We start from the raw sequence: 26570 nt of genomic DNA, 5'->3' as shown, positions 1-26570 counted from the left end.
GAAGTAGATTTCAGCAGTTTTCTTCAACAAAATTGGATGATATTTTAACGCTGGCAACTCATAATTCATGAATGGTACTGCTAATTATGTTAAAAGTGTCTAATTTGTGTTTCCCCCACATCAAAACATAAATATATATTTGTAGCCATGTTTCTGTCAAAATGTGCTATTACAAAGAAAATGACATCATTTTGGCGGCCATTTTGAATTTCTGGCAACTGATAACTCGTACAGGGTACTCCAATTCTTATAAGTGTCAAAGGCGTGCTCCCAAATCAAAAACATGTTTAAAAAAGACTTATTGGAAGTCATGTATCTACTAAAATATGCTATTACAAGCAAAATGACGCATTTTGGCGGCCATTTTGAATTTTTTACTAAACTTGTACAGGGTACAGATTATTATCTCAGAAGTGTCAAATTTATGTTCTTCGGCCCCCAAAACATATAAAAAGACACATTGAAGCTATATATCTAATAAAATATGCCACAAACAAGCAAAAATATGTTATTTTGGCAGCCATTTTGAATTTTTGAATAGTAGGGGGGTCAAACGTCATCGGAGGTCAAAAATTTTAACAGATTTGTGTTCTACGCTAAATTTGGCCATAGAAACAACTCGTTTTAAATCACTTTTGTAAAAAAAGTTCAGATTCGCCCAACCCTACTGAAGGGGCATAGCACTAGTACAGCCCTGTAATATTGATTTTTCAAAGTAAAATGCTAATACCTTTTTCAATACATCCAAAGGTCCAGAGAAAAAAACGAGGTGTCACTAGAACTGAAACAGTCATTAAATGTTTTTTTCCCTCCTACTCCTCTTCTTCACTTTCTTCAGGAATGCCATGATGTCCCACAACAAACGCCACCACTGACGCATGATCCAGCTTACCAGGTAGCGACCGCAAGTGTTTTCTTATATCTGCCACTGTCTCTTTAGGCGTATCATGTTCTTTATGTTGTTTAGCGCTTTCTAACACTGCATTCGCACTCTGCTGCGCAGATCTTTTGTTGTTGGTGTTCTCTATCGCAAACTGTAGCAGTTTGCTACACACCACTTGCGCTGAATGTAGATCATCATTTGGCATGTTATCTGTCCTCAGTACCTCGTTCATCATAAGCTCAGTTTGTTCTTGCCGTTCCGCTGGACTAAACACCGGTTTCTCATGTCCGCTATCATGACTGTTATCCTCTTTGTCTTCGTCTTTAGGTTGATCATGACCGGGTTCAAGTCTACATCCACTACCGTCAAATTCTGGCGATGCTTCGGCTTCACCTGCGATCACAGGGTCAAAGTTGTCAGATACGCCGTCACTCGTAAGGATCACAATGTCCCCTCTTTTCACCACGGAGATGGAGAAAGTCATATTTGTTAGATCTGGGGCTTCTCCCAAAGCGGGTCCAAGCGCTCCATCACAAAAACGAATATTACGGTGGCTCTCCATATCTCTGCTACCTGCATAACAATAATGTAGAACAAAGTAATAGCTAATAAATGAATCAGAACAAAAACGGAAATTGATATTTTAAACCAGGACATTATTGGATTTTGACAAATATTTTTGCGATTTCATACAACAGGCATCCACAAATGATGCACCCCATTTATAGAGCACATGTACAGCTTGTTTAAAATATATATAACAAATAAAACAACATACATGTCTTTCATTGTTTTCATTCATGATGACAGCATTCATAAATAACTGCTACGAAAGAGGACCTTCCATGGAACTGCCATGAAAGAGGACCTTCCTTGGCTAATTTAAAATGACTGCAACCTTCCTCAGTTTTTCCCTGAATCCCATCAGAGGCTGCATTTCTTAGAGCGCCTCTAATTGGTTAATTGTATGATATATTCATCTGAGTAATCAATCAAAAACTTTTAAGCTAAATGCCATCCCCTTCGGTCCTACTAGGCATTCTTACCACATATCTCCGTATGGCTCTATATGATATTGGCCTCTTTGTAACCAATCAAAATAGTTCGCAGAGGCAGATAATTTCACTGGTGGTGCCCAAGGGATTAGCCCTAAACCCACGCTGCAAGACAAGCCACTTCCTTTATGGATAGTAGCACATTTGGTTCACACTTATAATTATTTACAGTATGAATATGAATTTGCAGCAGAGCATTAAAAAGCTCTTCTGGAGACTTTAAGGAGAGCTGTTTAGAGCATCACAATAGAGTGTAAGGAGAGAATGGTCAACTAAGGAGAGCTGAAAATCAGTCTCCTGTAGCAGGAGGTGATTGCAAAAAAGTACAACTTTTTTTGGTATATATTTGTTGGTATACAGGGCTGTCAACTTTTTTGGAATTGCTTGGTGTGAGACAGAGACGTACCGGGAACTGCGGACTCCCAATGTTCATTTTCTACCATGATTATTTGAGCCACGGCGCCGAGAATGTGAAAAGCGGGGGAGATTTACAACCTAGGCATGAGATTATACTACCTTGGCGTGAGACCGTGAGAAAGTGACCCAATGCGTGAGACTCACAGCCAATGCGTGAGAGTTGACAGCCCTGGGTATATTTGGTAATTTTTATTACTATGCACTATAAAGCCTTACAATCTATTGTTCGCTCTCTGACACCATGCTCCTCACTGAAGAGTGAAGACATAGGCTAAGCTATTCCCAACATTGACTGTGCATACTACAAACTCTCTGGAGTTAACCAGGGGTACCACTACTGATAAGACCAGGGTGGCTAGAAAGTAGAATCTTACCTATTGTGAGTTCTCTGACACCATGCTCCTCACTGAAGACATAAGCTAAGCTATCCCCAACATTTACTGTACATACTGCAAAGTCTCTGGAGTTAGCCATGGGTACCACTACTGATAAGACCAGGGTGGTTAGGGTTGCTGTGGATCCTATTACTAGTTTTTGTCCTTCGTCTATAGATTCCCTCATGATCTGTATAACGAAAATATAAAGTGTAAACAAGACAAGGCTACATTTATGTTTTGCCAAATGGGCCAAAGTCATTACAATATTATTATCATGGCCCAATGATGGCTTTAAAAAAATTAGTGATTTGCTATACTGGTACCAGGGCTGTGACATTTGTATTCAATCCCTGTATAAAAAGTGAAGTTACTTCACGGCAATTTGATTGACAGTTGCTAGGCATTTTCAGCACACTATAATTTTACATATGTGTGCACGACAATGACTGTGAGTACTGCTTCAATAGTGAAGCAGACTTATCCCGTATTTGATTGACAGTTGCTGGGCATTTTCAATTCACCAAATTTCTCCAAGATGGCGTATATCGAGTGCTATTTTTAGGACCCTAAATTTCTAGCAAAAATACAGCTTATTTAGCCAAAGTCAACATGGGGTCATCGGTTTAAATATTTTCCAAGCATATTGAGCTAGCACTCTTCAGCTACTTGGTTTTTCACAATATGATAAAATGGAAAGAAACAACCAAATGATTGTCATTTTTTGTCAGATTTTTTAATGAAAAAATGTGATGTGTCATGTCAAAAGGAGACACTTTTGGGCAGGATCGTAAATGGAGAAATAGCCAAAAATCTGCCCGGGGTGATTTTTTCACAATTTAGGTTTGTTGCGAATTTGTGATGTTATTTTAAAAATGTTAAAAATATTGTCTGATAGTTTCAGACCAGAATATACCTGGCATCATGTATTTTTTGAGACATTTTTCAAGGTAATTCCTACTCTCAACATTGTCAATAATATTTTTAAAGGCTGATATCTCAAATTCCAATTTTATAATACCATAACTTAAGAACTCAATATCTTCGCTTAGGAATGTCCGATTTCATTGAGGAAAACGGCGCTGTGGAGCAAAATATCTCTATATTTAAGATATGTAAAACCTTAAAATTGATAACCTGCCCAAAAGTGTCTCCTTTTGACATGACACGTCACAAATATGCATCACCTCTTCCAATCTCCAATGTCAATTGGTTTTCAAGTTGAGAATAGACTGGCTAAACATGGGTCAATACGTCATGAAATAAACATAATTTGCAGGCTCTGATGTGCCCTGGTCATTAAGGTACTTTCTATCACTATCGACCCATGTTGCGCTGGATAGCAAATCAGTACAAATAATTGAAATGGAAGCAATGCATTGTGGGAAGTGTAAGGTATCTTCCCTGGCCAGCAGCCATATTTATATTAAAATACTAACCCTGAATATATCGGTGGTATTATGTATTTGGCTTGCGCTATCCTGTTGATACAGGTTCCTCTCTATGTACTCCATACAGCCTTTAATTGCACACCTTGCTGCACGTCGTGCTCCATAACCCCACCCGCATCCATCGGCGAGACCTAAGATGGCGCTGTTTTCAGTTGTCTTGATCGCGATAACATCTGCAACAGGATCACCTTTAATAACAATTAAAGAAAAATACAAAATATGTTGGTAAAAATAAATGTGCTCTAATAGAACCCCAAAATGACCAAATCAAGTAAAATGAGGCCAATATTTTGTTAAAGTCCATTTTCAAATTTTTGTGAATATGATGATCTTGCAGCTTTAATTTGATGTAAGTTAATGAAATCAATATGAAATTCAAAATGCCAAGTTATTTGGCACCAGAAGAAAACTCTTATTTTTCTCATAATCCCGGTGAAATTTTAGGCCTAAAATATATCTGTTTAGATGCTATGAACAAAAATGTGCAGGTAACAGGGTAATTTCCCAATTCCCCATTGAGCTCTATTTAACCATGACCTATTTTGAAACATACAAGATGGTGCAAACTATTCTTTCCTTGACTTGTGTTTGCAAGAGGAACAATTTGAAACCATTTTGCTTAAAATCTGAGCGTTTTTACAGATCTGACCTTTGACCTCTGCTTATAACTTGAGAACAGTACATATCACACCATTTTAATGTGATCCCTTTATAAACTTTGATGACCTTTTTCCACCATTTTGGCAAGAAATTATTTTTGGCCCTTTCTCATATCAAGAGTTACACGAATCTGTGCCAAAATATCTGTGCTTTTCCGGTAATTAAATTGCACATGGTTTCACTATTCTACAGCAATTATGGTATTTTACACCACATGATACATGACTCAAAAACAAAATAATTTGCATACTCACATGAGGATGTTGTTATTTGTAAATTAATATCTAGGCTTCAATAAAATGATACCAAATATGGATATAACTAAAACTTGTATGATATGTTGTGTCAACCAAAATTTCCTGCTTATAAGTTATATAGTTGTCAGGTGCACACATTAACTATATTTTTCTTATTTGGAATATGCGGCACATGATTATTTGAAATATTAACCACATAACTATTGAAAACAATAACAAGTTTTAAATTTAATGTAAAATACTGTACAGTGATATTACTACAGCATAAGGCTCTTGAAACTCGATTTCCGGTTTCCCGTAACTTTTTTTCAGTTCATAAGATATGAGGCAACTTTTTCATTATGACACGGTTTCAGATTTGAAGCAGGTTTGACTGCCAAAAATGGCAAAATATAAACTTTCAAAAAATATTGTTTTAAATATGTTTTCTAGACTGAAATTTTGTGCAGAATTCATTTCTGAAGTCAGAAATGCACAATCTGTCATTGTTTTCCTGATATGAGCATTACAGTAGAGGCATATGCTTTTGACGGAAATAAAAATATGAGATCCAAAAGTGACAACATCATCACAACATATTTAAACTCTATTGGCACACTTATAAAGGCTCTGTGAGGCTCACATCATGTTGTAGTGCAAGTCTGACATCTGATTGGTGCACACACATTGAATATAGGTCACATGATTGCGCAATATTACAGGTACTAATTGTTCCCGATTTTGCTCAAAAATGGGGTGGCGAGTCAATTTGTTAAAAAAATTAGAACTAAAAAATATGCATTTTAGCACAAGTTTGGTACTATATCCCTGTAGTACTGTCATGGGAATATTAAACTGATTAGTTCTTTACACATGTCGCCCTCATATTTTTTTTTGCGATTTTTCGAAATGCCAAATTTTACGTAATTTACAGATGTCACAAATTGTTAAAAAAATTAGAAAAGAAAATTGAGAAGGAATGGAAAGATATTAATGTTACACCCAAGTAGGAACTTATACTGTGCATAACTGATTAGTTTTTCAAGCCTATAGCTCTTGTAGTTTTCTTGTAATCCCGATTTTTATAAATGGCAGGAATTTTTACACATATCAAAATTTTAAGGGGTAGGGGAAACATTTTTACATTTTGCAAGTCTTTCCCTTAGTTAAAATGAACAAAGTTAGGTATCAAATGAAAGCCCATTCAACACTGCATAGACTAGTAGGTCATGAACCATCACTGTATAGCACCTTCCTATCAAGAGTTATGATTTTTCAAATCAATTTTTTGGCCGAAAACGGCTTATTTTGGCATGTCAATTGTCACAAGGCATGTCATATTTGAATGATTTTGGCGCAAAATGATTAAGTCAATCACAAAACAAATGCCTGAATCCATCAAATAGTACCCTCAGCTGATATGTTAACATTTTAAAGGGCCATATCTATGTATATTGTAGACTCTATGAGTATACAAAGTTGGCATGTGAAAATTTTTGTCACCCAAAAAGTGTGTTTTTCGGGCAAAATCGGCCACAAATCAACATTTTGTAGCAAAACGATGTACGATGCACGCTGCTTTTGACAAAAAAATCATGTTCTACAAACAATTTTACCCTAGAAAAGACACCTTAGAAATTAAACATAGCTATTTTCACTCTGGGGTGAATTTTTACACACTTTGGCAGTGAAACCTGCTTCAAATCTGAGACCATGTCTTATTCATTATTTTGACGATTTCCATTTCTTAATTACTAGATCTTGGAGTTGCCAGTTGGTTTTCCTCCAAGGGATTTTTTAGATCCCTGTTTCATGTATATGTCTAAACCGCTAATTATTGCTATAAATTATTAAATTATATGCATTTGGCACATGAATTACTTTATAAAATTAATCTCGCATCTATTTGCGCTTGTACTAGTTGTGAGTGCAACCGCTTCATTGCAAGTTATTGTGTACACACGGCCTTGATTTTCTGAATTTTTCCAATGTTGATTTGAAATGGTATACTTGCATGGGTCCATTTTACACTAAGGAAAAATATTGGGTACTTTTTGTAAGTTCTTGTATGCAGGTGATAAAACTTGAAATATATTGAAATATAAGTGCCCCCGTGAAATTGATACAATGCATCATTCCATGCATGACACATTAATTTAAAGTCACATGCCTAGGCTTCATCCATTTCTATTTACACATATAATATCTGAAGCGAAACCAAAAACACACAAACAAGTTGATCAAGTCATTGTTCTAAATTTTGACCCAAAACACATTCTACTGTGTACATATATACTGACACCAAATCATTCATGATAATCATTATAATGTCAACAATGCGCTCTTCCAGTTGAAATCCATACATGTACACATGCTAGACTTGCATGGCCTTTACTTTAGTTAATCTTCTCAAAGCAAAGTCCAAAGTTGCTGCAAATATTCAGACCCAATGGTTTAAATAACTATGTTTATTTTCTCATTTCTATGGCATAGAGCTTATAGCAAAAGTATGTTTTACACACATGGTGTAGCCCAAGTCTCAAGTTCAGTTTGGTCACCGATAATCTGAAAGTGGCCCCATATTTATACCAATTTATCCAAATAAGTATACATGTAAGTTTGTAACACAGTTTTGTGATTTTTTTTTTTATCATTTTACACATTTTCAGACCAATATTGACTAGAAAAGGGGCCATAAGGCCCAAATATTAGACTCATATAAATGTACAGAGTGCACATCCCTTTTGGTCATTTGTACTTGCCTGGCTATATACATGTACCATCAATTCTGGGTAAGCCTACAATGTATATAACCAGTATTTGTATCTAATCAATGAAAAATTATATAGATCCTGTTAATTTTCACACAAAAACTTTTGTGGAAAAAATAACCACATAACAACTTTCATTTGGTATTTCCTGTTAAATTAGGAATGAACATGTCATGTGAAAACACTCCCCAGTAAACATTCCAAAAAATTCAGTCCACCAGCAGTGCCAAAACAATCAAAGAACTGGCAGAGTATTCACATAAAAACCTCAAGCCACATCCACCTTGATTTTCTTTCACTAGATGTTTTGTTTATTTTTAATTTATTTATTTGTAAAAGTACCACATTTTAGCAAGCTGTTTTTTCCTCACATCATTTTTCAACAGGTTGACAATAAAACATACTCAACAGTTTGCAATAATAATATATTAGCAAATTAAGCAATGCATTAGCAATGTTACATTTTAAATTTGTATTAATTCTAAGGCCAAAAAAAGTCTGTCTCAGATACTTGCACCTATTGCTATGTAAACTCCAATTAGCTTTAGTGCTATGCATTGGCTGTAAATTCTTTTTTTCTCATGTTCAATTTTTTTTTATTTCCTGTATCGTATCGTGATCCAACTTGTTCTTTTTTTCAGTTTGGTTGTTGTTTTTTGTACACATTTCACCATGATTGTAAAAGAGACAAAAAACTATGTACTGTTTTTGAATATCAAACAGTACATAAACATTGTGCCTTGACTGTAAAAAAAAATATTGCATATCGCGTACCGGTAACTCATTTTCTCCACACAAAAAAAAAAGAGAAAAAAAAAGGAAAAGCACATAAGCTTTTTTGGCCTTATATGGTTAAAGCAGGCCTTCTCAACTAGTTTGTTTGAAGTGCCAACTGGTAAATTTTATGCGAGGGAGCATGTGCGCGACCTAACTCTTGGCGGGTGGGGTCAATTGCGAAATCCCTGGCCGCGGGGCTCCAGGGGGCAGCGCCCTGGAAGCTCTAAGATTTTAGGGCTTTCTAAAGGCTCAGATGTCGCGTTCTCACCTTCTTTTTGTTAAAAATTTATGTGAGAAAAAATTAGTAAATTTACCGTGCGCCACTTCAGTGCGCCACTTGACCAACTCCAAAGCGCCACAAGATGCACAGCACGCAGTTGAGAAGGCCTGGGTTAAAGGTACATATCTTTTATTTACTTCACTAACATGTTAACTTCCTTTTGTCATGGTGAACTTTGGTAGAATTCAGAAAGTTCAACTACGGCAAAAGGAAGGAAATTACTAATGATATCAATGTCTTTCTATGATAAATAGCAGATCAATACACCCTTTTATCATTTTAATAGGGTTGTCAAAGTTCAGAGCATTCACCTTCAGATCACAAATCAGGAAGTATCAAACATTTTTGGGTTCAGATTTAATGAAGACAGTAGTTATTGAAACTTGTTTACATCCAGTGTTTGGAAAATCAGACCTTGACATTTCAGATATGTGCTATTCCAGTTGAAATCCATACACCCCCTATGGAAGACATGACATCAGGACCCAAGCATGTCTCCACACGGAGCGACCGTTTAAACAAACAAACAAACAAACAAACAAACAAACACAGGGCTGACAGGGGGTGTAGACTGTAAATGGGGTTACCGGAATGGATGACACTGTATGATAACTCTATTTGAAATCTACACCCCTGAGTGGGAGAATAAGTTTAAGGTCATGTCTTATGGGGTGTTTGGACATCAACTGGAACAGCTCATTGAATTGATAATGGTATAAAGAGTTGAAACTCAATTATACTTTGTTGCACAAAATACCGTATTTATTATGCATCATTCAAGTCTATTCTCGCTTTCATAACATTGTGAAATTGGTATTACAATTTCATTTAGAGGTTAATAACTGCGCATCGGTTATTTGGAGGGCATTGTGCAAAATCTAAACATTTTGCCTTTGGAACCGAGGAATATCCCGAGGGGCGCAGCCCCGAGGGATATTCCGAGGTCCAAAGCAAAATGTTTAGATTTTTCACAATGCCCGACATATAACCGATGCAAAGTTATTAACCTCATTCATAACCGTCACTTTGATCTTTTAACTTTACAAAATAACACAAAATTTTCTCAAAAGTTTGTAAAATAAACAATTTTACATCTTCCCTTTCCCAAAATCGATCAGGCTAAAACAAAACGACCAATAACAAAAGTGCGTGTCAGAATCTGTGCAAATATGGTAGCGCCGCAATCCAAATACGGCAGCCAGCGCTTTCGCGCAGTTCGTTGGACGCACAATGGGCGCACGCAGAAGTCAATTGTGTGCGACATTGGAACAATTACGCATTTTGCGGTCAATTGTGAGATATTAATGACCTCGATTTGCGTTCAAGCTTTTCACAAATAATAAAATATGATTGGATCGCACGCATCGCGTTTATTAATGAGGTTATGAATTTTGTACCAAGTATACCTAAATATAAAGGCACTACATATCGTCAAATATCAGATTGAGCATTTTTGTAAAAAGAATTGAAGGAGTTAATACCGGTATATAGTCTTCACAAACACTTGTAGCTACATGGGTTGCTGTTTTCTTCCATTCCGCCAATTTATTCATGTAAAATTATACATTCAGCACCTAAATAATGACACTTTTTCTTAATTTATCTTCACTTATAAGGGGGCTGCTATTTTCTTCAGAAGGGGATGGGTCCCAAATATACTGGGGGAGTCAGAAAAATAGGGGGGGGGGGGTCATAAAATGGACCAAATTGTAGGGAGCCACAAGATGACCACAGATGTGTGTTTATTTTATTCAAAAGACTGATTTCAATACAATTTTAGCCTGTTTAGGGGGTAATGTGTATTGGTGGAGGTGGGGGGTCATAAAATTTTTGTTGCCGAAATGGGGGGGTAACATTTTTATTGACACCGACTTTTTGTAAGTTTGGGACCCCCCTACCAAAGAAAATACCAGCCCCCTAATCTATTCCTGCAACAAATGTTTATTTTGTAAACACTTTCTATTCACTGGGAACACCGCAGATATGGGAAAGTATGGCAAATTAAAATGATCTATAGCTAAAAGACCTTTCTCTCTACAGGGTTCTATTTTTAAAGTACAATGTACAGGATTTCCATAAAAAGTAGATTCTTTTTGTTTTTCACAAAATTGATTTCAACAATCATTATGTCCCCTTTTAATTTTGAGCCAAGCAAATGAGGTACTCATTCCAGTGCCTATAATTCTTGTCAATGCGTTTATCAGCTCGCCAATCGCTATAATTGGGCAGAACTTCACTCAGGGACGTAGAAGACATATATATTTTTAAAGAAAATTTAACAAAGTACACACAGTTTATACATCAATGATTAACGCATGCAGCTGAGGCATTTCACCCATCACTATTTTCATTGGTGATAAATATGGTAAATTAAACCTGGACAGTTTTATTTTTAACATTTAGTATATCGGGGAGGGGGGGAGGGTCCAAGTTTACTGAAAAATTGGCATATTGATGGGGCCTCTTTCAAATTCTCAGTGGCACACCTACCCAAATCATATATGTGTGAGTACCCCCCAGGTTGACCCTTTCCCCCGGGAAATTTGAGAACCAAGAACTGATTTAGGGCAAAATTGGGGCTTGATGAACTGTCATTTCAACATTTTTGATGGGTCTTGTGAACTAAAATTGGGCCAAATTATAGGCTTTGGAGCTACAAAATTCCAAAATTTTCCAAATTTCGGCTAAAGAGCTACAATTGTCAGAATTTGAGGCTCAAAGAACTGGAGCATGATCCAAATGTGGGTCTTAAGGAACTGACGGAGAGCCTGAAAAAGGGACCCTTGACCGCCGCACATACCCATACCACATTTACATGTGAGTGCCCCCTCCGGGCCCTTTCCTAGCTCTCCCCTGCTCTGGTTTTCAGCTTACCTGTGCATTCTTTGTTGTCATCCACATCATCATTCTTGTTCTCATAGAGACTAAGGGATATCCCATATGCCCAGTCTTTCCTAAGGTTCCATTTGTCAATTCTCCTTGCTTGGTCATTGTAATTTCTGCCGCTACTACTGTGCTGGATTGACAGCTGACGAAGACCTGTACAGAAGAGAAAAAGTGAGAAAATTTGAAATTGATTAATCAGAATATCTTGGCTGGTTCCATTGGTCAATTCTCCTTGCTTGGTCAGTGTAACTTCTGCCACTACAACTGTGCTGGATAGAGGCAAAGTCCTATACAAAAGAGCAGGTGAGAAAATGTGAAATTTATTAATCATTACATCTTGGCTGGTTTCATTGGTCAATTCTCCTTGCTTCAAGTTGCTTGGTCATTGTAACTTCTATCACTACTGTGCTGGATATTCAGCTGATGAAGACCTACATGTATGTACAGAAGAGAAAAAGTGAGAACATTTGAAATCTATCTTGGCTGGTTCCATTGGTCAATTCTCAGGGCCTCACATTCAAGGATTCAACATTGAAAGGGGGATCACAATAATACAAATGTATAAACTTCAAACTCCCATGGGGGCACCAATATTGATGTTTGCATTATTTGACACCCTTATTAAATTTCTCTCCTAAATTAAGACCCCTGTTTGTTGTTCCAATTACAACACTCGATCACTTGACTATTTCCCCCATTTTCCCTATTTTCTAACACAATCCTCAAGATAATTTTCCATCCGTATGTGTACATGTATGTGTATGCTATCAATTTGGTTCAAGTTTTGTAAAATAGATGCCATTCCAAAAGTATCATTACTAGGAAACTCAAACATGGTAACAATAATATTTAATTATTAATATTGGCTGTGTGAAATCAGATAGGTTACAGGTAGTCCGAATAATCAGACCCAGAACATAATATTAATTTCTGACATGATCGTGTTCTGGGTATGAACTGTTTCCATTCGAAATCTTGACGCCAAATTGGACAAAAGAAGCACATGGTCCTACTTCACAGTTTTTAATCCCCTATTCAGTATTCATGTTATGTGAATCACTCTATTGTGGACCATCCTTTTGATACTTGAGTATTTGGACAAGCGGAACAGTTTTTACAGGCCCTTTTGTCTACCTCTCTGTTTGTAAACAAACGAGGAGGTCGAAATTGTCCTCCTCGGCGAATACGAAAGGCAGCGTAATAGTACGGCACTACAGGCAGCTTGAGCTCAACACGATCAAGTCTAGCTCATTCACGTAGCGGTTCCGTTGTCCCACTAGCCTTATAAACGTAGATTGCATGGCGATCGGAGTGTTCGTCAGAGCACCTCGGACTATATCAAGTCTATCATTGACTATCATGACTATGATGGCATGGCATGCTGTTCATGCATGAAACTAAATACTAGTTGCTGAACAGGCTTTGACGAGTAACCAAGTATTGGTACTTGTCAAGTCATGCAGTTGGCAAACATGACAAACACTCATTGCACTGAACACACACGCTCAATTTACGGTGATGCAAGCATGCTTTAATTATGCCATCAGCGCGCATATATAATGCGAGTAAGCTTTTTGTAATACAATCATTTCTATACCTTACAGTTACAATCCTTTATATATGTGCTTCGTATTATTTGATTTTGTCAAGACAAACAGTGAAAAATCATGCAAAAAGACTCGTTTATTATGAAACACACCGTCGGCTGTTGTCGATTTGCCTCACTAAATGGAGCTCGTAACCAATTAGCAATATCTATTCCCAGTTGTTTATTTGTAATGATTTTTCTAGTATGGAGATAAGCATGGAAACCACCCACACAATGTAAAGGTTATATACCTTAGTAATCGTCCGCAAGGTTGCGTAGGGGTTGTAGCTCAGTGGTAGAGCGCACGCTTCGCATGTGTGAGGCCCCGGGTTCAATCCCCGGCAACTCCATATTTTTTTGGTCAATAAAAATGCTAATTTTAATGCCATTAGTCAATTGAAACTGGAAACAAACAAGTTCTCAACAATTTCATATTTTTTTTTCCATTTTCTTATTAAATCCAAAAGACAAATATATTTTCATCTTCTCTTGCTTTATTTTTTTTGTTTTGTTTAGGCCTAAAGTTTTTTAATATTTCCGCCTTTTCCTCTTATAGCTCATCCTTCCTTCCTTTTCATGTCTTTTCTTTCCATCTCGTTTCCTTTATCATGTTTGTTTAATTCGTTTTTCTTTTAATTATTTCTTTAATTCACGCATTCTTTCTTTTAGTTTCTTCTTTTCTTGCATTCTTGCTTCTTTTTTGGCATTCTTTCTTTCTTTAGGTCCCTAATTCTTTCTTTTTCCATTTTATTCTTTCGTTCTCTTTCTTTCTTATTTCTTTATTTTTCCTTTCTTTCATTCTTTCTTTTAGTTTCTTCTTTTCTTGTGTTATTGTTTCCTTTTTTTGGCATTCTTTCTTTCTTTAATTCTTTCTTTTTCTATTTCATTCTTTCGACCTCTTTCTTTCTTGTTTCTTTTCCTTTCTTTCTTCTTTTTCCTTTGTTTCTTTCTTTTTTTCTTTCTTTCTTTTTTCTTCTTTCTTTCTTTCTTTCTTCTTTTCCTTTCTTTCTTTTTTCTTTCTTTATTCTTCTTTCTTTCATTATTTCTTTTAATCTTTTAGTTTCTTCTTTTCTTGTGTTCTTTCTTCCTTTTTGGCATTCTTTCTTTCTTTATTTCTTTCTTTTTTCCCATTTCATTCTTTCGTTCTCTTTCTTTCATTCTTTCTTTCTTTTTCCTTTCTTTCTTTCTTTCTTTTCTTATTTCTTTCTCTCCTTGGCCTATCTTTCATTCTTTCCTTTTCTTTTTCCTTTCTTTCTTTTTTTCCTTTCTTTCCTTTCTTTTTTTCTTTCTTTCTTTCTTTTTTCTTTTTTTCATCTTTCTTTCTTTCATTCTTTCTTTTAGTTTCTTCTTTTCTTGCTTCCTTCTTTAGCATTCTTTCTTTTTCCATTTCATTCTTTCATTCTCTTTCTTTCTTTCTTTCATTCTTTCTTTCTTTCTTCTTTTTTCTTTCTTTCTTTTTTCTTTTTTCCTTTCTTTCTTTTTCTTTCTTTCTTTCTTTCTTTCTTTCTTTCTTTCTTTCTTTCTTTCTTTCTTTCTTTCTTTCTTTCTTTCTTTCTTTCTTTCTTTCTTTCTTTCTTTCTTTCTTTTTCTTTCTTTCTTTCTTTCTTTCTTTCTTTCTTTCTTTCTTTCTTTCTTTTCTGGGTGTCTGTCTGTCTGTCTGTCTGTCTGCCTTGCTTGTTTGTTTGTTTGTTTACTTGCTTGCTTGCTTGCCCGGGTTGTCAGATTGCAATAACAATAAATAGCAAAGCAAAGTAAATGAAACAAAATTTGACTTCACCCCCCCCCCCAAAAAAAAACACCCTATAAACATTTTAAAAAATGCGAATTTGAATATGCGACTGATTGTTTCAACAGAACAGCCTTTTTGTGCCTTTCTATTAAATACATGTTAAAACTAGATCCAAAGTTAACAAAATAAAATAATTGTTAGTTCTTATACGGGTTCTTATTATCCATAACATGTAAATAGTGATCTTTGATTGAGTGAGTGTTCTAAAAAGCGAAAATCATTTACTTTGTTAGTACTCCGTACTCCGTAAAACCTCGTCTACAAGCATACAGAGTGTTTTTGATGAAAACTAAATTAATACGATACATGCGTAAATTTGATAATACAATAGATTGGTCTTACAATAATTCTTGTTTGTAGGATGCTTGGATCTGTAATGTATTTCCTCAAATTCCATAATGACACCTGGATTAATTTAGCTTTTCTCAGAAACACTCTATATGTTTGTAGACGAGGTTTTACGGTATTTCAAATAGAACCCCATTTTAATGAATTCATGAGCAAACATATCTTGTTTTGCTCAGTGATTATATCGACTTTTTATCTGCTCTGTGACATATAGCAGGGCTATGACACTCAACTCATTTGCATAGCAAAATGACCCGTCTCCTCTGCAGCCAATTTGGTTCCGCTCCATCGAAATCAAGAGAAAGGCGCTATAACTGACAATAGCAATAATAGCACTCTTATTCACATGTCTTGCGATCGCGCGTTTCTGCCGTTACTTTGTATGTATAATCGCAATAATCGCACCGCGATTTTGAAGAATTGCTATTTGTGCTATTAACACTTATATTTTTCAAACCTAAAATATTTCTACAGCAGTAAAACGGCTTAACGTGGTACGCTATTCGCGCGATTATGCTATTTTTCCCTAAGTACTTAAGAAGTAGTGCTATTCGCGCGAATTTGCGATTTTGGTGGTTGATTGATAGGCCTAGATCTATATAGGGGGTTGCTATTCGCGCTAATTTGCGATTTTGTACTTTGGTCCATTATGATGGGAAAAATACCTTAACCCTGAAGCGCTATTCGCGCGATTATGCTATTTTTCCCTAAGTACATAAGAAGTAGGCCTAGTACTATTCGCGCGATTTTGCGATTTTGGTGGTTGATTGATAGATCTACGGTATATAGCGGGTGCGCTATTCGCGCTATTTTGCGATTTTGTACTTTGATCCATTCTGATGGAAAAAAAATGCCTTAACACTGAGGCGCTATTCGCGATTATGGTATTTTTCCCTACGTACTTAAGAAGTAGTGCTATTCGCGCGATTTTGCGATTTTGGTGGTTGATTGATAGATCTATATAGTGGGTGCGCTATTCGCGCTATTTTGCGATTCACGGTACTTTGATCCATTCTGATGAAAAAAATGCCTTAACACTGAGGCGCTATTCGCGCGATTATGGTATTTTTCCCTACGTACTTAAGAAGTAGTGCTATTCGCGCGATTTTGCGATTTTGGTGGTTGATTGATAGATCTATATAGGGGGTGCGCTATTCGCGCTATTTTGCGATTTTGTACTTTGATCCATTCTGATGGAAAAAATGCCTTAACACTGAAGCGCTATTCGTGCGATTATGGTATTTTCCCCTACGTACTTAAGAAGTAGGCCTAGTGCTATTCGCGCGATTTTGCGATTTTGGTGGTTGATTGATAGATCTATATAGGGGGTGCGCTATTCGCGCTATTTTGCGATTTTGTACTTTGATCCATTCTGATGGAAAAAAATGCCTTAACACTGAAGCGCGATTATGTTATTTTCCCCTACGTACTTAAGAAGTAGTGCTATTCGCGCGATTTTGCGATTTTGGTGGTTGATTGATAGATCTATATAGGGGGTGCGCTATTCGCGCTATTTTGTCATTTTTTTACTTTGATCCATTCTGATGGAAAAAAGGGGTATTTTGTCGATGAGTACTACTTTTCTGGAAATGGGGTTGGCGGTTCGGGGAAGGGGTATATTGTCGGTGAGTACTACATATCTAAACATCCTCGTCCTGACAACTCTTTCAGAGGATGGCGACTTTAGACACAGCGGTTATATTATCGGCAAAGAGAAATTTAGAATCTGGTGTGGAGGGTTTTGGGGTGGGCGGGCAACTTTTTCAAAGGATGGCGACTTTAGACACAGCGGTTCTCGGCTAAGAGAAGTGATGTTTGGTTGGGCGGTTTTCGGGAAGGGGTATTTTGTCGGTGAGTACAACATATCTAAACATCCTCGTCCTGACAACTCTTTCAGAGGATGGCGACTTTAGACACAGCGGTTCTCGACAAAGAGAAATTTAAAATCTGGTGTGGGGCTGGGCGGTTTTCGGGAACGGGATGGTCATATCTAAACATCTTCGTCCTGACAACTCTTTCAGAGGATGGCGACTTTAGACACAGCGGTTCTTGGCAAAGAGAAATTTAAAATCTGGTGTGGACGGTTTTGGGGTGTTTGCAGAAAATTAAAAAAAGGCGATACAACTCTTTCAGCGAAATGATGTTTGGTTGGGCGGTTTTCGGGAGGGGTATTTTGTCGGTAAGTACAACATATCTAAACATCCTCGTCCTGACAACTCTTTCAGAGGATGGCGACTTTAGAAACAGCGGTTCTCGGCAAAGAGAAATTTTAAATCTGGTGTGGACGGTTTATGGGTTGGGGTGGTTTTTAGAAAAAAAGCGATAATGTTTAGGAAAGGTGTTCGTGGATAAAATAAGAAGTCAATTATATACTCATTTACTGTTTCATATAATTAAAATTGTGAATGCTCAAATTGCGAATGCTTTGTATTTAATAAGAAGGAGCCAATATATACTCATTTACTGTTTCATATAATTTAATTGTGAATGCTTAAATTGTGAATGCTCAAATTGTGAATGCTCAAATTGCGAATGCTCAAATTGCGAATGCTCAAATTGTGAATGCTTTTTAAGTTAAGGGGGACATATGTCAATATAACAATTTTCTTTATTTTACACATTTTTGGCCTTGTATGTTCCTAAAAACATTGACCCAAGATGTTTGGGGTTGGGCGGTTTTTGGGAAAGGGATTTTTGTCGGTAAGTACTTCATATCTAAACATCCTTGTCCTGACAACTCTTTCAGAGGATGGCGAGTTTAGACACAGCGGTTCTCGGCAAAGAGAAATTTAAAATCTGGTGTGGACGGTTTTGGGGTGTTTGCAGAAAATTAAAAAAAGGCGATAATGTTTAGGAGAGGTGTTCGTGGATAAAATAAGAAGGAGCCAACAGATACTCATTGTGGGGTTGAAAACTAAATCTGGTTTAGGGAGGTTTTAGAAAAACGCAAAATCGCGTGAATAGCACAGGCTTGAGGTAGGCCTACGATACGGTAGGTGATGTACAAAAATGCAAAATCGCGTGAATAGTTCATACTTGAGGTAGGTGATGGAATCAGCGAGATGAGCAAAATCGCGTGAATAGCACAAGCTTGAGGTACTGTAGGTGAGGTACAAAAACGCAAAATCGCGTGAATAACACAAGCTTGAGGTACGGTAGTACAAAAACGCAAAATCGCGTGAATAGCACAAGCTTGATTTACTGTTTCATAAAATTAAATTGTGGGGTTGAAAACTAAATCTGGTTAGGGAGGTTTTAGAAAAACGCAAAATCGCGTGAATAGCACAGGCTTGAGGTACGATACGGTAGGTGATGTACAAAAACGCAAAATCGCGTGAATAGTTCATACTTGAGGTAGGTGATGGAATCAGCGAGATGAGCAAAATCGCGTGAATAGCACAAGCTTGAGGTACTGTAGGTGATGTACAAAAACGCAAAATCGCGTGAATTGCTGTTCTGTTTATTCTGTGCTGTTATGACAAGAATCTCGCTTTCACATTAACTTGTGCTACTTTGCGTTATTCTGTGTTCTTATGACAAGAATAACGCTTTCACATTAACTTGTGCTACTTTGCGCTATGACAAGAATCACGCTTTCACATTAACTTGTGCTACTTTGCGCTATTCTGTGCTCTTATGACAAGAATCTCGCTTTCACATTAACTATATGCTATTCTGTGCTCTTATGACAAGAATCACGCTTTCACATTAACATGTGCTACTTTGCGCTATTCTGTGCTCTTATGACAAGAATCACGCTTTCACATTAACTTGTGCTACTTTGCGCGATTGTTGCTATTGTCAGATTTAGCGCCTTCATGGAAATCAAGCTGGCCACGGAGGAGACTACCCTCCTTTGTGTTTGTTCATTTGTGTATGGAGAGCCCTTCTTGGAGTCCGTAATGACTTAGGCTACGCTCTCAGCTAGAGTCCGACGCTGCATTGCACTAGAAATACCTTTTCTGTGAAATCGCTACAGAGCCAACCGGGAACACGTATTCGTTTTGAAAATTAGTATCACCCTTGTGGCCCCCGTGCAGTGGAAAACCTTACTTCTTTCATTAAAAGGAAATGAAAATGAAAAAAAAAACACGGATCTACCTGTGCACCTATAAAATGGGCACAGCAATTTGTCTCAAATATGAATGAATTTTAAGAAACATACGGGATATGATGAACATTGACCTGACGCCATGATAGTAGGATCTATTAGTCGTTTTATATACAATGTATATACCGTATTGTCATAATACCAATATTTGTCATTATATATAATGAGTAATATTTAGCAACGTAAATGTGCAGTTCATATGCACAAACGAATACTGATCTTTATGATATTCAGGTTTTTGTACATCACATAATAACATGTCACATAGGAGGTCATACGTGTTGACCTTCATCTATTGTATTTGTTCATCTGTGTATGGAGAGGATTAACGCCATTAAAACTCCATCAGTATTAGGGCGTAGTTCAGTGAACTCACCGTATTGCTATTCCAATTACTTTGATAATACAGATAATAATGTATTAATGGGTCGAGGCGATTGCATTGAAAAACCTAATAAATTATTCACAACAGTTACGTAATCAATCGATAGCGCGGACACTTTTCATTTGCAAACCACCAAAATTCGTGATCTTTAAGCGTTGGAAAAGAAACCACGTGAATAGAGTGCCCTCTCAAGAATATCAACTCTCTGCATATAGTCTGGTCACGAATTGCTATTGCATATGTTTATAAACTCAACCCAGAAAGTATCGAAACGATTATAGATGGTCAGATATATCGGGAACTGAAATATATCGCAAAAACTTATTTAATGTATATAAAGCGCAGCTATCTCCTGCGCATTTTGATACCTCTTTTGTTGCTCTATACGATATCATTTGGTCGAGTTATCAGGTTATGGGCGCTTGAGTGGTTTCAAGTCGGATTTTGAAAGTTGCACTTAGCTCCTATTCAAGCCAAATGCATTGTACTGTTACCAATAAATGACCATTGCTTTTGTCAGCCAAATTCAAATGAGTATGTGTGTCGCCTGCAAAGAGCCCTGACCTTAATCCACTACACTCTCAGAACATTGGATAAAAAATGAATGGGCAGAAAACAGTTGGTAAAAAAATGCCCAACAATGGTTAAGATTATTGAAGTTGGGCAAAATACAGTTTAATACATGGATGGTCAAACCTGTCAATATGGTATTTACACAGGTTGGGTGAATTCAGAGTTTAACCAACTGTTAAGCTTACCGGTTGTGGTGGTAGCTGTCGTCGATAAAGCATCGTAAGTCTTGCTCACAGTCTCGGCCTCACACACACTTAAACTAAGTGTTATACCCGATAAACATGATAAAATGATGTACTTTATAATATAATTTCCTACCTTCAAATGTCTCCAATTGAAATCCATTGTGTACTCATTTAACCTGAGTCTGAACTAACCAACATATTGGTTAAAATATGAACAATGAAATGAACTTCCCATTCATAGTGTTTAACCAACTATTGGTTATATTTTGCCCATTTTGCCCAACATGCTTTGCCCAACTGGTTGGTTACCGTAATGTTAACCAGTAGTTGGTTAATGTTTTAACCAACCTGTGGTTATATTGTTAACCAACCCAGGTTGGTTAACAATATAACCAACTGTTGGGCTGTTCACCTGTGAATACATAGTTGGTTAAAATTTTAACAAAGTTGGTTAACATTTTTAACCAAGTTGGTTAAAATTTTTAACCAATGTTCTGAGAGTGTAGAACACTTGTGGGACACCCTTAAGAGGAAAGCTAACAAGGCAATCAAGCCTGACCACCTTAGAAGGTCTTCGGCGCATCCTGCTCAGGAAATGGCGAGACATTGACCAAGGAAAGATAAGACATCTCGTTCAGAGCATGCGACGACGAATCCAGGCAGTGATAGACAGTGATGGTTGGCACACCAAGTATTGAGATGTCAGCAGAAAGAGTTCATGAGATAAGTCAGAGATAAGTAACGGGTAGCAAGTATTGAAGTTGGACCATCCTTTTGATACTTGAGTATTTGGACAAGCGGAACAGTTTTGACAGGCGTTTTGTCTACCTCTCTGTTTGTAAACAAACGAGGAGGTCGAAATTGTTGTTCAGCTTCAGAAAACTACCCTTATTCTTGAAAATTGGTGTTTTTAGACCCTAAATGCGTCGATCGCGTAGCTTGCTTTGCCTAAAAATACACCCCTTCCTTGGTTTTTTGATCATGCATGCGTACAGACCATTTATGTGAGTGCCCCCCCCCCCTGGGGTTTCAGACCTCCTTGTCTTTCAACACAGTTGCTCAACCATGGAGTAAGTTATGGTCACAAACTTGAAACTTGGTGTCATTTTTGACAGGAATGATCTGAAACAATATGGGAAAAAATTCAGATTTCAGCTATTTCTGATCATATATATAGCCGTTTTTGAAAAGTTTCCTAACTTTTTTGAAGACTTTATTCAAGGTAACGTAAGAACCTTTGTTGGTTCTACCCGTGACCCTCGTTATAAAATTCTGAGTGTATGCAAACAATTAAGCGGAATTTAGACTCCATTGCTGAGCGACGAGCATGGAATTTGCTTTGCGTATTTTCCCCAAATGCATGCGCGCTATATCGCTCGTAGCGATCAGTGGAGTATAAATGCAGCTTACTCTTTTTGCTCATACCTTTTTCAGTGGTAATGACCGTATTTTCTTCATCCTCTTGTCCTTGTATCAACTCTTTTTCTGACTCATCGTGTACTACTCCTGCATCTTCCACCACTATATTGGTAAGACCGCCGTAAGGACCAGAATACGCAGATAAGATGTGTTTGGAGATGGTGCCGATTTTTCGAGGTGGAATTCGTGTGTAATCTCCACGTAAGTATTGGATTTTTGGCGTGTTTTTTAACGTTAGGTTAGCAATGTAACTGCAAAATTAAGACAAAAAAAATTAATTAGTGACATAATTTTAAACTTCAGTGAGAACCTTTGTTCACAAGCTTAGGTGCGCAGACTGCCCATGGATCTGCCATTTCTCTTCTGTAGCGACTTGGATCAGACCCCTGAGCATATATTTTCCTTGTAGGCCTATTATTTATATTGTTTCAAAGCAAAATTAGGGGAGTAATAGGCCTATATTGACTAATTATTGTGCAACTGTGAAATACGTTGTTTATTTGATCCATATTCACCCCCACTTTGTGTCCCACTTAAAGCCATAATGTATACGATCTTATAATATGAAATTGGTAACTTTTTTCAAACCTGATTTTTTGCATATTTGTAATGTTTACACATGTCCCAACTTGCACCTAAATGGAATCGGCCAAATTTGTTGTCTGTGTAGGTCAACAGAGCAAAGTATGAGATATTATCATAATTTAAAAATTATGATAATATGTCCTACCATAGAACTGCGTGTTGAATGGCCAAAATAACCAGTGGGGTTTCTTTCACTTTACCTTGTTATTCCAACCTAAAATGGACAGCAACCCTTCTCGTCAGTTATTACTAATATTATTTCAACATTTTGAATAAAGAATAACAAAATCAAAATTTGACGGAAATCGTACATCAAGGCTTTAACCCACACTCTCATAGCTCTTGAGAATAAATGGGTATAAACTGCAGTTTAATAGTACAGTTTAACAAATTAGTGAATGTTTTTAGTCATCCAGTAGTTTTTTTAAACAGAGTTTTGTAAATAAATCTTACACTGAAACTTCATACTTTTTTTGTTATTGCCAGTGTTAGACAGGACCTCGTTATATACTGAGCTATTTGTAACACGTTATATACTGAGCTATTTGTATACTGAGCTATTTGTAACTCAATGGGGATTGCTAATTTTCTATATTACATTTACAAACCAAAAATAGTCCTCTACAGCTTTTTTGGCGATTTTGTCCCGATATTATTGAGCACGAAATTGTCAAGTTGCGTGCCCGGGTTGCGTGGTGGAAGGGCCATGCGAGTATTGGGGGGGCTTTGGTGGGGGGGAAGCCAAAACGAAGGGCGGGCGGAAGAAGAAGGGACGGCAAAAAGAATTAGTAAAGAAAAAGGATAAAACTTTTTGAACAATGGTATAGGCCTACTATTATAATAGGCCTACATCAAAATGTGTTACTTTTTAGGGCGCTATAGCGCATAATCCTTTTTTCTTTTCTTTTTTTTGCTCTGCACTTTTTCAAACCACCGAAAAAAAATTGGGTCAACCTTTTCGGGCTGTTGAGGAAGGGGCGGCAAAATATTGAATTTTCTTCAGTCCCTGGGTAGGCCTACTAGAGCGGCCACGGTACGCCATGCACTGGGAAGGGGGGCACTCAACTTCAGAAGTAGGCCTATAGGCACACGTGCATGTCAATATAGGCCCCTTTTTGTAGCCGAATATAGGCTACCCGATGACCTCAGTTATTAGTAATATTCCCGAAGTCACAAAGGCCTAACAGCACCTCTGTTCTAAAGTTGAATGACCCCACCCCTCCCAAGTTTACTGAATACACTCGTTCCGAAAACGGTTGTGTTTAGCCCAGTGGCGACACATTGTTTTCCTGGGAGCAGGGGGGGAGCAAATTTAATTTTAGGGCGATGGGGTCAAAAATCATTGCCCTATAGGAAGATTTTCAACATGGGGGGGGGGCTGAAACTTGAAAGTTTATTTGTGGGCCACACTGGGGGTGCGCGATGGGATTTGCCCCCTCGCAGTCAGAAAATTTTGCAAAATATAGGTCACAAACACCCATTTTCCCTCTCGTTTTATCACAATTTTTTAACTTCACCTAGGATTATGGGGGGGCTGAAAGGTACGGTATTTCAGCCCCGCACCAAAATTATTGAGGGGGCTGAGCCCCCCTCCCCCCAGCCCCTCTGGTTCCTAAGCCTATGAAAATCATAAAATGTCCGCAAAATTCTCAGACTAGGGGAATTTCCCTGACACCACTGCACTGGTTTAACCAAACATGTTGTCAGCAGGGCTATACCGTAATGTTCAACCTATAGACCGCACATATATTATTTCAGTGACTTGCACTTCATAATAACTTTACGCAATTAATCCTCGGTTTTAGCATTGTTTTAGGGTTTTTAGGGGGTCTAAATTATTTGGCGTATTTTAGGGTTAGGGTTTAGTTAGCTTAGGGTTAGGGTTTAGGGTTAGGGCGAAGGTTGGAATTATAGGGTTAGGGCTAAATTTTTGGGTTAGGGTTAGGGTCGGGGTTAGGGTTAGCGTTTGTGCCAAATAATTTAGACCCCCGAAAACCGAGGAGTGCCTATTGCATGCAAAATTAATAATAGGGCCTTGCATGCACACGTCGAATTTACTTAACAACTCTTACCCAAAACCCATCGTCCTGAGCATCTTTGTAAGCCCATTTTCTGAATCTGAAAGACTTCTTCTTCTGTCTAATGGGGCCTTGGACCTAGTCAGGGTCCTGGCTAAGCTTATATCAGATTGCGATCTAGGTCTATCTCCCGCACTCGGCCTTTTTTTCCAGATGTGAGGGTGCAGGTGGGCACGTCACTGAGCGTTCTCTGGGAACATGATCTTCATCCATTTCACAACATATATTGGTTCTTCTACAGGTGCAACAGCAAACTTGACAAAAGATGTTAGGTTTTGTTCTCTCGATCTCCATTCAGTTAATGGTAAAAATAATTGTAAATTTGGAACGAGTCACCTCGATCACGTACACCTATTTCCTATTGGCATTGAATTGTGCCTTACGTAAACACGCATCGTACATAGCCAATGACATTCGTACAACAGTTTGTGCAAGATGGCCAGTGTTTTAATAGTAGGCCTAGTACTCGATTCAGTAATCAGGAATTCGATCAGCTGGTTTTTCCTTCCGGCAAAAAAACCGTCATTTTGTAAAATCCTGGTATCCGAGAATTGACAATGTTTACAGGGGAAATCCCGGTGAGAAATCCCAAATCCGGTGATATTCGCTGAACTGCGAAGGTCCTACGTATATCACCACACGCAAAGGTTATCGTATTGATTTGTATTATGTCACTTGTAGGCCTAGTGAGTAGCCAAGTCCTCATGAGTCATTATTGGTATCCGACTATTGTCAATGAATTTTGGAAATCCCGGTGGGAAATCCCCAAATCCACTGGATAGTGCTTTCACAAGTTGATCTGAACTGAGATTCGTTAATAAAAGATGATCGTTTGATGTGATGCCGGAGCTCCCATCCATGCAGTATTATAAATTACACGTTTCGGCATGCAGCTGCAGAAAAAAATGGTGACAATTACAGTAGACCGAAAAGGCCTACCAACTCTCGTACCAACTAGGCCCTACTATACTGACTAGGCCTATCAATTCGTCACCTAGGCCTATAAATAGTAGTCCATGGCTTTACAGATATTTGATCCCGTATTTGATACGCTATCAGTGGAATTGCATTGGTCCGGGTCTATTTTGATGACAAACTTCCGATGGATGAATCCTGATTCCCGAGGATGAATATAGTCGGTCCGTAGAATAACCCCGCTGTATATAATAAAACAATTATAAAATCCGTGTTGAAAACATGAAGCGCTGAATGTACATATATAGCTATTGAGTGACAATATCCCGGGATATATATACACACACATATATATATATAGCACTGTATTCACATCGTTCTACTGTGTGGTACGCCTGGCTGGTACTGATCAGACTGAGCCGTGTTCCAATGTCAACATAGCGTTGCGTTGTTGTTATCATCATAAATTTATAATAATTCCATATCTGAATAATTTCTATTATCCCGTGTTTGTTCAATTTATCTCGTGTTATAGTTTAGCACATGCTGATGGCCTTTGAACGTTTGTAAATATCACCTCCACATCACACACTGGAGCTTTCATGCCTGTTATTGTGACCCGACAAGGTCAAGGTTAAATATGGATACATCTGATACACTAAACGTACACTGGGCAATGACAATTTTCACATGTACAATGCCCATGTACATTTAGTTATTAAAACACATTGGCAAAAAAAATACACGGAAGTTGAAATAAAAATAAAAATCATGCGCTTTATTTTCGTCTTAATTTCGTTTTTT

At 37.5% G+C, this 26570-nt stretch overlaps 1 protein-coding gene and 1 non-coding gene across 2 annotated transcripts; one reads left to right on the top strand and one right to left on the bottom strand.

Moving 5' to 3' along the window:
- Positions 1–672: 672 nt before the first annotated feature.
- Positions 673–26369, bottom strand: LOC140146012 (uncharacterized). Its single transcript, XM_072167753.1, has 6 exons — positions 24846–26369; positions 22195–22439; positions 11779–11943; positions 4169–4368; positions 2730–2919; positions 673–1456 (listed from the first exon to the last, which is right to left on the bottom strand). Exons 1-6 carry the CDS (start codon positions 24866–24868, stop codon positions 813–815), a joined length of 1467 nt encoding a protein of 488 aa, XP_072023854.1. The 5' UTR covers positions 24869–26369; the 3' UTR covers positions 673–812.
- Positions 13657–13728, top strand: Trnaa-cgc (transfer RNA alanine (anticodon CGC)). Its single transcript has one exon. It is a non-coding gene; the product is annotated as a tRNA-Ala (tRNA).
- Positions 26370–26570: the final 201 nt, after the last annotated feature.

This window comes from Amphiura filiformis, chromosome 2 (assembly GCF_039555335.1).
Source record: "Amphiura filiformis chromosome 2, Afil_fr2py, whole genome shotgun sequence".
Lineage (NCBI taxonomy): Eukaryota > Metazoa > Echinodermata > Ophiuroidea > Amphilepidida > Amphiuridae > Amphiura > Amphiura filiformis.
The sequence above is the reverse complement of the archived record's forward strand: the minus strand, read 5'-3'. Positions and strand labels throughout refer to the sequence as shown.

Excerpts from the sequence above, each read along its gene's own strand:
- LOC140146012 (XM_072167753.1), bottom strand. The coding sequence starts at position 24,868 with ATGCTCAGGACGATGGGTTTTGG. Across the intron at positions 4,369-11,778 it reads TGACAACAAAGAATGCACAG|GTGATCCTGTTGCAGATGTT; the intron begins GTAAGCTGAAAA and ends TTGTTATTAAAG. Across the intron at positions 1,457-2,729 it reads TGTCAGAGAACTCACAATAG|GTAGCAGAGATATGGAGAGC; the intron begins GTAAGATTCTAC and ends ATTGTTATGCAG.